Source organism: Megascapheus bottae, chromosome 17 (genome assembly GCF_031878675.1).
Source record: "Megascapheus bottae isolate mThoBot1 chromosome 17, mThoBot2.hap1, whole genome shotgun sequence".
Taxonomy (NCBI): Eukaryota; Metazoa; Chordata; class Mammalia; order Rodentia; family Geomyidae; genus Megascapheus; species Megascapheus bottae.
In genome coordinates, this window is record NC_143525.1 from 46065087 (window position 1) to 46077621 (window position 12535).

The 12535-nt window shown below is 49.3% G+C and overlaps 1 protein-coding gene across 3 annotated transcripts in view; it reads right to left on the reverse strand.

Annotated features, from left to right (window-relative positions):
• Window positions 1–814: 814 nt before the first annotated feature.
• The window catches only part of Unc45b (unc-45 myosin chaperone B), a 29687-nt gene continuing 17966 nt past the window's right edge, over window positions 815–12535 (reverse strand). Inside the window, exons 10-19 of one of the 3 annotated variants that reach the window (XM_090351771.1) lie at window positions 11139–11233; window positions 10768–10909; window positions 10098–10238; window positions 8863–8990; window positions 8167–8233; window positions 6606–6719; window positions 6152–6271; window positions 4552–4665; window positions 3243–3398; window positions 815–1421 (exon numbers count right to left, since the gene is read on the reverse strand). In XM_090351771.1, coding sequence (XP_090207897.1) covers window positions 1161–1421; window positions 3243–3398; window positions 4552–4665; window positions 6152–6271; window positions 6606–6719; window positions 8167–8233; window positions 8863–8990; window positions 10098–10238; window positions 10768–10909; window positions 11139–11233 — 1338 coding nt within the window. In that variant the 3' untranslated portion in view covers window positions 815–1160. Of the gene's footprint in view, window positions 1422–3242; window positions 3399–4551; window positions 4666–6151; window positions 6272–6605; window positions 6720–8166; window positions 8234–8862; window positions 8991–10097; window positions 10239–10755; window positions 10910–11138; window positions 11234–12535 lie in introns of all 3 variants that reach the window. The other 2 variants (XM_090351770.1, XM_090351772.1) reach the window with 2 other exon arrangements.

Genomic DNA, 12535 nt, shown 5'->3' on the forward strand with positions numbered 1-12535 from the left:
AAGACACATAGAGAGAGAATAAATACTAATGCTGATCTTCGAAGCACTGGGTATAACAATGTCACATCTTTCCCTGAGTGGCTAAGTTGTGTGCATCATTGCATTATATCTTTTTTTCTGTTGGAATTATCCTTACGTACGCTCATCATGTCTGTCATGCTTGGAAGACCTTTCCAAGCAAATTGCCAAGAACTATTGAACATGACTTGGGTCTCCATGAGAGGATGGAGAGGGGGCTAGGATAGTGTCCTGTTGCTGACACATGCAGCGGTGAACACCCTAATTCAGCAGTATAGGAGGGACAGTGTGAGAGCTAGCACAGACCAGCATCCACATTCAGCCACACACCTGGTCCTTTCTACCTTTCCACACATCCATTTTCTCAAAATAGAAAGAACCCCAGCCTAGTACTGCACATTATCTGGACCTCTCAGTGGGTGAGTACAGAGGGATTATAATGATGGTTATTCTAGAAATTTCTGGAACATGGACATCTACAGAGGCAGGGAACAAGGATGCCAATGAAACATTGAAACTTTTTGTTGTTGTTGTTCTACCAGTCTTGGAGCTTGAACTCAGGGCCTGAGCACTGTCCTTGAGCTTTCTCAAGGCTAGCGCTCTACCACTTGAGCCATAGCACCACTTCTAGCTATTTCTGTGTATGTGGTACCAAGGAATTGAACCCAGGGCTTCATGCATGCTAGGCCTGCGGCTATGCTACACTCCCAGTACCGAAACATTCCAACTTTTCCAGGGTGAAGGGAAGACTCACAATTTAAGGGATAATCAAGTCTTTCCTTTATTTATTTATTTATTTATTTATTTATTTATTTATTTATTTATTTTGCCAGTCCTGGGCTTGAGCTCAGGGCCTGAGCACTGTCCTTGGACTTTCTCAAGGCTAGAGCTCTACCACTTAAGCCACAGCACCACTTCTGGCTTTTTTCTATGCATGGGGTACCGAGGAATTGAACCTGGGTTTTTGTGCATGCTAGGCAAGCACTCTACCATTAGGCCAAACTCCCGACCCAAGTCTTTCCTTTATGTAGAGACTTCATTGTCATTGCTATGATTCCTTTGATGAACTCACACCTCAAAAGTGCCCAGTTCCGGATTCTGCACAGTACAGGACCACCCCGAGCATCTGTGTGGGCTTCTAACTATGACACTGGCTTAATGAAGCCATAATCCATGCACTTGATGAGGCATTCCCGGGCTATCTGAACCACTGCCGCCCTCTTCTCATTTGGTTCCTGTTTGCCCACCACGGTTAAGATCTCCAGTAGCTCACTCTCCACCAGCTTCTTGGCCAGCTCAGCATCAGCTTCCAACAGGTTATAGGCAATGACGAGGCCCCGGTGCTGTACAGACAGCTGGTCATGCAGGCAGAGCCGCTGCAGTATCTCTAACCACTGCGATGTCTGGAGAAAGAGAAGTAGGTAAGGGAGAATTCCAGAAATCAGGGGGAGCACAGAGGGAGGAAATCTGAGGACAATATAAAGAGAACGTAGCTAAGTTATCAAGTTATGACACACATCTGGAAATAGTAGAGGATTAGTATCTCCATCTGTGTGTGTGTGTGTGTGTGTGTGTGTGTGTGTGTGTGTGTGTGTGTGTGTGTGTGTATTGGTCCTAGGGCTTAATCTTAAGGCCTAGGTGTTGTCTCTTAGCTTTTTCACTCAAGGTCTGGCACTCTACCACTTGAACCATACTTCCACTTCTGGCTTTTTGCTGGTTAATTGGAGATAAGAGTCTCATAGGCTTTCCTGCACCAGCTGCCTTTGAACCTTGGTCTCTAGATCTCTCTCCTGAGTAGATAGGACTACAGATATGAGCCACCAATACCTGGCACCTATCTCTTGATAAGAAAAGAGACAGATCCACTCGTGTCTGAGCAGAATGCTGGGCAAGAGTATTCAGAAAAGAAGACCATCATCCTCAGTACATGCCAAGTCAGGTGTCCAAGTCAAGAGCTCCAGGCATGCAGGTGTCTTCCCCAGCCTTGACTGGAATCGATAGGAGAGTCTGGAGTGAACCATCGCCTCTATGCTTCCTCCATCCACCACGCAGAGTTTGGGCAGGCAGGATTCTGCAGCATTCTGGCAAAGCTGAGCATAGAACCAGGAGGCACCTGGATCCTTCAGCAGATGCAGAAGACAACTGAAGAGGCACCAATGTTCAGACCCCAGCTTGGCATTTCCCCTGGTCATGGCCTCAGTTGTTATCTGCCCTTTCTCAGCGGTGGGGGCTCCATCTAACAGTGCTCTGCTTCATCATGTCATCATAATGGAATGATTGGTGGGGAGACTGCAGTGCAGAAAGTGCATCGCAAATGATTGTGGATAGGGATGCCACTTCTTATTCTGGCTAGTGTGTGTGTGTGTGTGTGTGTGTGTGTGTGTGTGTGTGTGTGGTTCCTGGGACTTGAACTCAAGATCTGGGTGCGTCCCCTAAGAACTTTGCTCAAGGCTAGTGCTCTATCACTTGAGCCACAGTTCCACTTTGGGTTTGGAGGGAAATTCGTTGGAGATAAGAGTCTTAAGGACTTTCCCGCTCCAGCTGGAAGGCTTCGAACCATGATCCTCAGGTCTCAGCCTTCTGAATAGCTAGGATCACTGGTGTGGGCCATGTACCAGGACACTTCAAGCTTTTTATTACTTATTAGAGTTAAAAATCTCACAAGGGGCCGGGAGCGTGGCCTAGTGATAGAGTGCTTACCTTAGCATACACAAAGCCCTGGGTTTAATTACTTGATATCACATACACAGAAAAAGCCAGAAGTGGTGCTGTGGCCCAAGTGGTAGAGCGCTGGCCTTGAGAAAAACCCAAGGACAGTGCTCAGACCCTGAGTTCAAGCCCCAGGACTGGAACACACACACACACACACACACACACACACACACACACACACACACACACACACACACACACAGACTTTCCTGCCCCATCTAGCTTCAACCACAATCCTCAAATAAGCCTCCTGAATGGTAGCTAGAAGGGCTATAGGCTTCTTAACTGTTGTGTTCTTGCAGCCCCAAAAGCAAAGGCTGAGGCTGCAGTGGGAAGGTCAAGGCTGGCACGTTTGGAAATACAGAGGTTAAAGAGACAAAGGGCAGCATTGAGAGTGAGCTTCCTCTCTTCAGGGGATCGGAACAGCCTGGGCCTGGAGGAGGGATTACCTTGGTGATTGAAGATCATCTAGGGGCGACTTTCTTGTTTGTCCCCCCCGAGCCCACACTCACCACCTGGGTCATCTTGAGACACAGCTTCCTGTGTGCCGCGGTCAGCATAGCCAGGGCCCCGGCAGCTGCATTCTGCACCTTGTCATCATCCTCCCCGCACAGCAGCACCACCAGCTTCAGCCTGTCATTCCCATCAGCCAGGAACCTCTCTTGCACCTGGTGTGGGGGAGCGTGGAGTACATGGTCAGAGAGAAATCCTCCTCCAGGGGTGCCTTTGGAGGAGGGAAAGATAAAGCTGAAGTTCTCTGGCCCAGGATCCCTTGACGTTTTCCTTTGAGCCTTTCCTATACGGCCTCTCCCAGGAAGACTTCCCTGACTGGCTGAGTGGAGGAAAATAAAGATTTTCCAAATAGTGTGCTCTGCCACCACCACTGCCATCCACACCTAGGGCAGTGTGGGGGGGGCAACGGCGGGGAGAGACGAGCAGGACTCAGGGAGATGATCCATGGACAGCCTGTCTCGCTTCTTTTTGGGGAAGGTGGAATGCTTCTTCCATGACCTGTGGACTTCCGGATCTGTAAAACAGCGACTTTGGAGTCCCCGAAAAGTTCAGGGACTGGAGAAAGAGCAATCTCCAGCCAAGGATGGCACAAGCCACCTCCCCTCACACCTAGTTATTATCAGAAGAGAGCAAAGGGGTGGCCCAGGGCAAGTGCTTACAGGTGCCCCTTCCATGGCAGCAACGTGGAAGGAAGGTGGCACCTATTTTGTTGTTGTTGTTGTGGGGCTTGAACTCTGGGCCTAAGCACTGTCCCTGAGCTCTTCAGCTCAAGGCTAGTGCTCTATTGCTTGAACCACAGCACCACTTCTGGTTTTCTGGTGGCTAATTGGAATAAGAGTCTCATGGACTTTAGTGCCCAGGCTGGCTTTGAACTTCGATCCTCAGATCTCAGCCTCCTGAGTAGTTGGGATTAGCCACTGGTGCCAGGCTACAGCCATTATTTTTTTGACCAGTTCTAGACTTGAACTCAGGGCTTAAGCACTGTCCTTAGACATTTTTTGCTCAAGGCTAGCGCTCTGCCACTTGAGCCACAGCACCACTTCTGGCTTTTTCTGTGTATGTGGTATCAAGGAATTGAACCCAGGGCTTCCTGCATGCAAGGCAAGCAGTCTACCAGTAGGCCAAACTCCCAGCCCAGTGTGTGATTATTTTATAACCTGCTACTGTGCTGAAAAGGTTTTGGTGGAGTTGGGTCAAATGTTGACTTTAATTCTATGGCAATAGCCTTATGGCTGACGGCTGGCTTCATGCCTCCGTTCATGCCCTACTACCCTCGCCATGCCCCAGCCAGGTTCTGAACGCTCTCACCTCCTTATTGACCACCATATTGCACATGCACTCAGTGGCCGCCTGCCGCAGCTGGTCATGGTTCTCAAACATGTAGTTCTCGATGTCCGGCAAGGCTTTCTCCTTGAAGATCTTCTGCCTAGAGTCGAGGGTGGAGACAGAGAGACGTTGAGTTCCTGTATTGAGCATGCGGGTAACTCCCTGCCCCATCCTCAGCCAACAGGGCTGGAACGACACTGAGCCAGCTCCATGGAGGACAAATAAGGGCTACAAACCAAGTGGCAAAAAAAAACACCTTGGTCAGCCGGGCGCAGTGGCTCGTGAGGTCTGAGGACCACTGTTCTAAGCCAGGCAGGGCACTAAAGTCCAATCTCCAATTCACCAGTAGAAAGTGGAAGTGGGGCTGTGGCTCCAGGGGTAGGGTGGTAGCTTTGAGATAAAAGAGCTCAGGGACAGAAGCCCCATGACCAACAAAAAACCAAAAAACCATCTTGGTCACAGCCATGCTTCTAGAATTGAGCATGTCACCCACTGGAGATTTTTTTTTCTATTGCTAGGGAAAAGAAATTCTTTTCTTTGCTTGCTTCCTTCCTTCCTTTTTTTGTTGTTGGAGCTTTCGCTTATTGGCTGGTGCTCTACCACCTGAGCCATACCTCCCACCCCTTCTTATTCTTGCTTTATCACATTGCCTATGAAGCTCAGGAACTATGATGTCCAGAGTTACCTTGTAACCGTGAGAGGAGGAAGTCCATTTGAGAACTGAGACAAAGAAAAGAAAGGAAGGGAGAAGACCAGTACTTGGGACAACTTTGTAACCTGTGTATCAAACCAAACTTTAATCTGGCCTTAATTGGGTTATCCCAGACTCTTCTTTTTTCCAGTACTGGGATTTGAACTCAAGAGTCTCAAGATGGCTAGACAAGGTACCCTACCATTAGAGCCACATCCCCAGTTCTTTTGCTTTTAATTTGATTACCTGGACCAGCTTTGGACCAGGTCTTCCTACTTTTACCTCTCATGTGGGTGGGATTACAGATTCAAACCACTTACGCTTGATTTTAAGATAGGGTTTCATTAACTTTTGCCTAAGCTGCCATTAAACTAAGATCCTCCAACAATCCCTACTTCCAAGTAACTGGAATTAAAAGCATGTTCCACCATGGTTGTCTCTCTCTCTCTCTCTCTCTCTCTCTCTCTCTCTCTCTCTCTCTCTCTCTCTCTCTCTCTCTCTCTCTCTCTCTCTCTCTCTCTCTCTGCAGGTCTCAATATATGGCCCAGGCTGGCATTACACTTCATGAAGGTTTTTTTGCAAGAAGAAGAAGAAGAGGAGGAGGAAGAGGAGGAGGAGGAAGAAAGAAAGAAAGAAAGAAAGAAAGAAAGAAAGAAAGAAAGAAAGAAAGAAAGAAAGAAAGAAAGAAAGAAAGAAAGACAATGTCATGCCACTGGCGGTCTGGCGGTCTCCTCACCCATGGTGGAAACAATGCCTTTGCAGCCCATTGCCTTCCATGCTGACCTCCAAGCAAAGCAGCTTTTCTGTGTGTGTGTGTGTGTGTGTGTGTGTGTGTGTGTGTGTATACTTTCCACTCTGCCTTCTCTACCTCCCTCCCCTCCTCTTCCCTACTCGCCTGAGTTTGTCACTTCGTCCAGACAGGTTGGTGAGGCCGAGGAGAGCCTCATAGTTCTGAAGCCCATCCCTCTTGGTGTCCAGGAGACTCACCAGGGGCCGCACCACTTCATATACCTAGCGGGGGAGGGCGGAAGCAGACCCAGTCAGGAGGAACCATTCCCCGGTCCCAGCATTTCCAAGTGGCTAGCTTCCAATTCCCAGAGCCCATTCCTCTCCTGGGATCTGACTTCATCTCTGCAGTGATGCTGAGGTGGGCTGTTTCTTCTACAATACAGAGGAGAGAGTGACGCTTTGGGGAGGACGGTCCTGTCTGCTGGAGTCTGAGCATCTTTAGTGCCTCGTCCACTCTGTGACAGCACCACATCCTACTCCAGGCAGGGATGGTGAAGGGACAGGCCCTTAAGAGCAGAGGGGGCCCCCTTCCTTCCCATTCAATGCACAGACCCACCCGCTCCCCAGGAAAGGCGATGTCCGGATTGGAGACAGCAGCAATCTTGGCCAGAGCATGGGCTGCCTTCACCTTGCCCACATCTGTGCCCTCCAGAGCCAAGGGTATCAGTGCCTGCAAGAGAGGTAGGAGTCACTGCTTGGCCGTACACACCCAGAGGCCCCTCCCATTCTCCTACTCTACTTGCTATCCCTAACTGCTGTGGCCATCAGAGGTTTAGCGGTCTCTGACATAATCAGTCCTTGGGTGTCATGGAAAATATTTCGTTTTGCCAGTCCTGGGCTTGAACTCAGGGCCTGGGAACTATCCTTTGGCTTTCTCAAGGCTGGAATTCTACCACTTGAGCCACAACACCACTTCCAGCTTTTGCCGTATATGTGGTACCAAGGAATCAAACCCAGGGCTTCATGCTTGCTAGGCAAGCACTCTACCACTAGGCCGCGCTCCCAGCCCCGAAAATAATTAAATTCTGAGTTATGGATTCACCCTTCTGGTGCCCAATGCCCTTGGAAGTTTTAATCCCTTTCTCTTTCTTTTAGAAAAAGAAATAATCTAAATGATTGCTTTCCTTTTTTTTACTCAAGCAAATTAAGCCTATTTATGACATCCATCTTTTATTGAGCAACTATGTGTAATATATCTAGCACTACTTTACTGTAATACCTGTGACATTCTGGGGGAAAAAAATGAGTCATCCTTTCCTATCCATGAGCTCTTCAGCTCAAGGCTACAGCTCTGCCCTTGAGCCACAGCCCCACTTCCCATTTTCTAGTGATTAACTGGAGATAAGAATCACACTGTCTTTAGTGCCAGGGCTGGCTTTGAACTATGATTCTCAAATCTCACCCTCCTGAGTAGCTACGATGACAGGCGTGAGCCACCTTACTTATGAAGAAACTCTTCCAGAAAGAGGAAGAGCAAGACAATTACAAGCCAGATAGATGTTGGTGACTCGCGCCTGTAATTCCAGCTACTCAGGAGCAGTGAATGCAGAGAATCCTTACCTGGAGCCCGCCCAGGCAGACAAATCCAAGAGACTCTCATCTCCAATTCACCAGCAATAAACTGGACCTGGTGGCCTGGCTCAAGTGGTAGAGCATCAGCCTTGAGCAAAATAAGCTAAGCAAGCGGTCAAGGCCCAGAGTTCAACCCTCAGTACTGGAGGATGTGTGCACACATACATACACACAAAGATACAACTATAAGCTTCTATGGAAAGCCTGGGGCCCTATCTTCATCAGTCTTCCTTCCATTACCAGGAAAGGTAAATAAAATCATATATATATATATATAGATATATATAGATATGTTCAGAGCATCATTAAATTGGGCAGAAATTGGATTGGGGGCCATAAGCACACATAGAGCAGATAACTGAGGGATTATATTCCAGGAGTTTGTGGGTGGGAGGCAGTGATCCTGAGCCACACAAGTGTAATTATGCCCACTTTCAGACATGTATGTGCATATATGTGTAAGTACACACATCTACGCAGAGCATGTACCCTTCCCCCAGCAGATCCGCATCCAAGAAAGCAAGACTTTGATCCTGTCTAATTACCTTGCCACCACCTTGAGCCACAATGGTGCCTCGGTCCTTTGCGTTCTCACAGAGTGCCAAGAACACCCTGCAGAGCCGAGAACAAAGGAAAATATTTAGTGTGTTGAGCCCCTGTCCTAGGCTAGTCAGTGCTGGAAAACTCCAGACAACAGAGAAAGCCTGGAGAGGGCACCCTGCATGCCCTTGCAGGGAAAGAGCATGCCGCCAGGGTCATAAGTGGCCAGGGCACAAGTAAGGACAAGGGAGGCTGCAAAGAACCACTCCATGACCATTGATGGAGATGAGCAGCGGTCGTGGCCAGACCTCCTCTCGGGTCTTACCTAGTACCACACCCTCCCTGGTTCCCCAGGCTCCGGACATACTACAGGAAAACCCAGAATTCCCTTGTTCTCCCTCCATCCTCAATGCCTCTGCATGCAGTCTGACTGGTTGAAAGCCACTGCTGGCACTCCAGCCCGCCTTGTCAACCCCGGCCCCCCTCCAATCATGGCACCCACTACACTGAGCAGTAACTATGACCTGTCTCCTCCTAGCTGGGCGACACAGAGATCCAGCCTTTCACCTCTAGGAACACAAGTAGCCAGGATGGACCCAGGGTATCTCTTTTCCAGGATTCTCAGTAGCCTAAGCCCTCACTTAGTCCCCACATTTTCCATCTCCCGTCCCTCTGTCCTCCGCAGCCCACCACAGCCGTACCTGGCCAGCAGTTCCTTGGTCTGGTCAGTGAGGATAGCACTGTCGGCTTTCACCATGCAGGCCAGCGCCGAGATGACACCTGCTTTCAGGAGCCGCTTTACCCGTATGTCGACAAAATCTTTCTTGTCCTGAAAACCAAAGGGCGGTTCTGGGGCGGGGCCTGGGGACAAGGCCACCACGTGGAACTGAGGAGGCTTCAGGACTGACTTCCTATGGCCAGTTGAACAGTGTCACCCCAAATGACCACAGCCTAGTTCCTGGAATCTGACAGCATGTAGCCTTATATGATCGAAGAGATGTTGCAGAGATGACCAAGTTAAGGAGCTTGAGATGAGAAGATGATGATCAGAGGGGGAACAACACAATCACCAAATACCCCAAAGCAGAATTGTGGAAGTCAGGACCAGGAAATGTGACAAGTAAGCTGGAGAGATTGGAAGGCACTGGCCAACAGACAGAGGGCCTACTAGAAACCACTGATAAAAGCTAGTCATGAACACAGATTCTCCCTCCCCTCACACTTCACCAGAGACAGCCCTGCTGCCTCCTAGATTGTGACTTTTCCCCTCTAGAACTGCACCATTAAAACTCGAGCTTTTGCTGGACGCAGTGGGTCACACCTATAATCCTCGCTACTCAGGAGGCTGAGATCTGAGGCTCGTAGTTCAGAGCCAGCCCAAGCAGGAAAGTCCATAAGATTCTCATCTCCAATTAACAACCAGAACACCCATGGTTACATTAAGTAATTAAGTGATCTGAATATGCGTGTGTATGCAGATGATATTCAAATGTTGCCTGGCGCACAGGGAATCCTCAGAGTCTTGTGTTAGAGCCTCCAGGGGATTTGTAACCTCTGGATGAATGCTAAACCATGGCTTTCTTACTCCTACTCAGCACACACGTCCCCAAATCCAGATAGCCCAGAAAAATCAAAGTTTCCTAAGTCTAGAAGTTTGAAATAAAATGGTCTCACCGCCATGAAACTAACAACATAATATTTGAAATATTCATCAAAGCTCCATACACTTAATAGAACAAAAAAAAATTGTATTTCCTTTCCAAGATGGGAAATTAAAACAAAGACAGACACAAGTACCACCTGGTGGGGAAATGTACCAGTATTATCTTTGATTGATCCAGCCATTCTATACCAACCCCGCACACTTTTTTCTACTCCACCTCTTCTGGAGGTGTGGTACAGCACCCCTTCCCCTCTAGGGCCCCCCAGTACCCACCTTGGGGTGCTCTTCAGGCACATGCTGCTTGGAGAACTTGGCGAGCTGGACCAGCTCGGGGATGAGCTCCTTGACGTCGTAGCTGTTGGTGCAGTTTACGAGGGTGGTGGCCACTGAGTACAGGATGGTCTTATCACTGGTCTGGAGGAGGAAAACACAGAGACGTGGTTATGGCTTCTGCTTATAAGACACACGGGAGCTGGTAGTTTTGGGAGCTCATTGTAGACAAATCCTTGTGGCACCGAGGACCGAGGGTTAGCTCTGCTCATAAAGCCAAAGCCACCTTGGACAGAGTGACCAGAAATCTCTTCATCCAGCTCCTGGTGTGTGGATTGGCTGGGAGCTAGGTTCTGATCCTGTCCTAGTGACTCCTGAGGAGATGAGGCACTCCCTTGAGTAGGGGCCAGGGGGATCCTTAGGACCTCACTTCCTATGGGCTAGAGACAGATGTACCATCTTCCTGCTCATCCTCCCTGTGCCAGAAAGACAGGTCGAGCTGCAAGGCCACCGCCAGCCAAGTAAGACAAAGGCCAGAAAGAAGGAAAGGAACACTGCAGCTTTATGCAGAAGAAGCAGAGTCGTAGGGGGTGACAATGTAGCCATCTAATCCCCATGGGCCAGGCTCAAGGGCCCTTCCCTGAGGTCAGAGGTCAAGGACAGACCCACTCACCTTGGCCAGCTCGAACATGGCCTGCAGAGCAGGGATGTCCTGAACAAAGTCATCCTTCACATCAGCATCCAGCGTGAGGTAGGCCAGGCCCTCCACTGCCCAGCGCCGGGTGCGGGTGTCTATGGTAGAATTGCACAACCACCTGAAGTGAGGAGGGAGAAGAGAGGAGGCTGAGATGGTGCAGAAGGTGCCAGGCCTCCAGTCAAGACAGAAGTGACTTCAGGGTAGTAAGCAGAGGTGAAGGACTTCACCTTATCCAATTTCCACTGCCCCAGAGATAGCCCAGAATCCATAGAATCCACCGCCCCCCACACACACACACAACAGAAGTCCAAGAGAAGACAGGGGGCCAGGAAGCACAACCCTCTTACTTGCGACACTGCTTGGCCAGCTTCTCGGTGGACCCTTCAGCAAACTGCCTGAGACCATAGTCTGTGCCACCGGCAGAGCCAAGCTTGCAGAGTCCCTGTGGGAGAGCGGACATGGGTATGCAGGCCAGGCTCCAGAGCTAGGGCCAGACCTTGCTCCTTGGGTCCTGGTGGCTAGACACATGCTCTCCGGGTCGTCTCTGATGGGACACATGTCTGTGTGGACCACACCCTTCCTCAGGGATCCCTTTTCTGACCTCTTAGGGTAGGGATGCCTTCAAAGCTGAGGCTGGTCCCCCCACTATTCTGATCTCACAGATAATTTGAAAGGCCCATAATAGTTCAGACTGGCACAGACGTCATGGTCAAGGTAAAAATTAGTTGTGTGTTGGGGCTGGGGGCATGGCCTACTGGTAGAGTGCTTGCCTAGCATGCATGAAGCCCTGGGTTTGATTCCTAGCCTTGAGAAAGTCCAAGGACAGTGCCCTGAGCTCAAATTCTAGGACTGGCAAAAAAAAAAAAAAATAGTTGTGTGGGGGTGTTTTGTGGCACCATGTACCAGCATTTGATATGTAATATCCCAGCCATTTAGGGGGTCATGAACCCCCCCCCCAGTAATAGAGTCATCAGCACTCAGTGAACCAGGCTAGGAGTCCATTTAATAGCAGTACAGCAGCTACTCTCCACCTTCCCGCTGACAGAGAACAGCCTGAGCTTCAGTGGGGCTGAGCTTTTAAAAGTAACCACCAGGCTGGGAGTTTGGCCTAGTGGTTAAAGTGCTTGCCTAGCATGCATGAAGACCCGGGTTCGATTCCTCGGTACCACATACATAGAAAAAAGCCTGAAGTGGTGCTGAGGCTCAAGTGGTAGAGCTCTAGCCTTGAGAAAGTCCAAGGACAGTGCTCAGGCCCTGAGCTCAAGCCCAGGACTGGCAAAAAAAAAAAAAAAAGTAACCACCACACGAAAGTGACCATAACTCCATACGGGTGGTCATCATTGTGTCATGTCACCTTATGATGCCACAGTCAATCACCACAAGGACGAGGCCACAGGCAGGAGGTCGAGCAGGTTAAGCATTTTCACAAAAACAGAATTTGGCAGCTAAGCTTGCGGGTTATTACAATAGACTGGGGCTCTTCCACGTTAGCCATACACCTTACTTCAGTCCACTTTTGAAGCAGTCCTCAGCTTTTGCCTAAGGGTTAACCGAAGGTCATGATCCTCTTACCTCTACCTCTGGAGTAGCGAGGATTACAGATGTAGCCTACCACACTCTGCTTGGTTTTTTAAAATAGTGTCTCAATAACTTTTTCCTCCCCGGGCTAATCTTTTCATCTCTACATCCTTAGGTAGCTGGGAGAATAGATATGAGCCATCACTCCCATTCAGTAATTCATTTT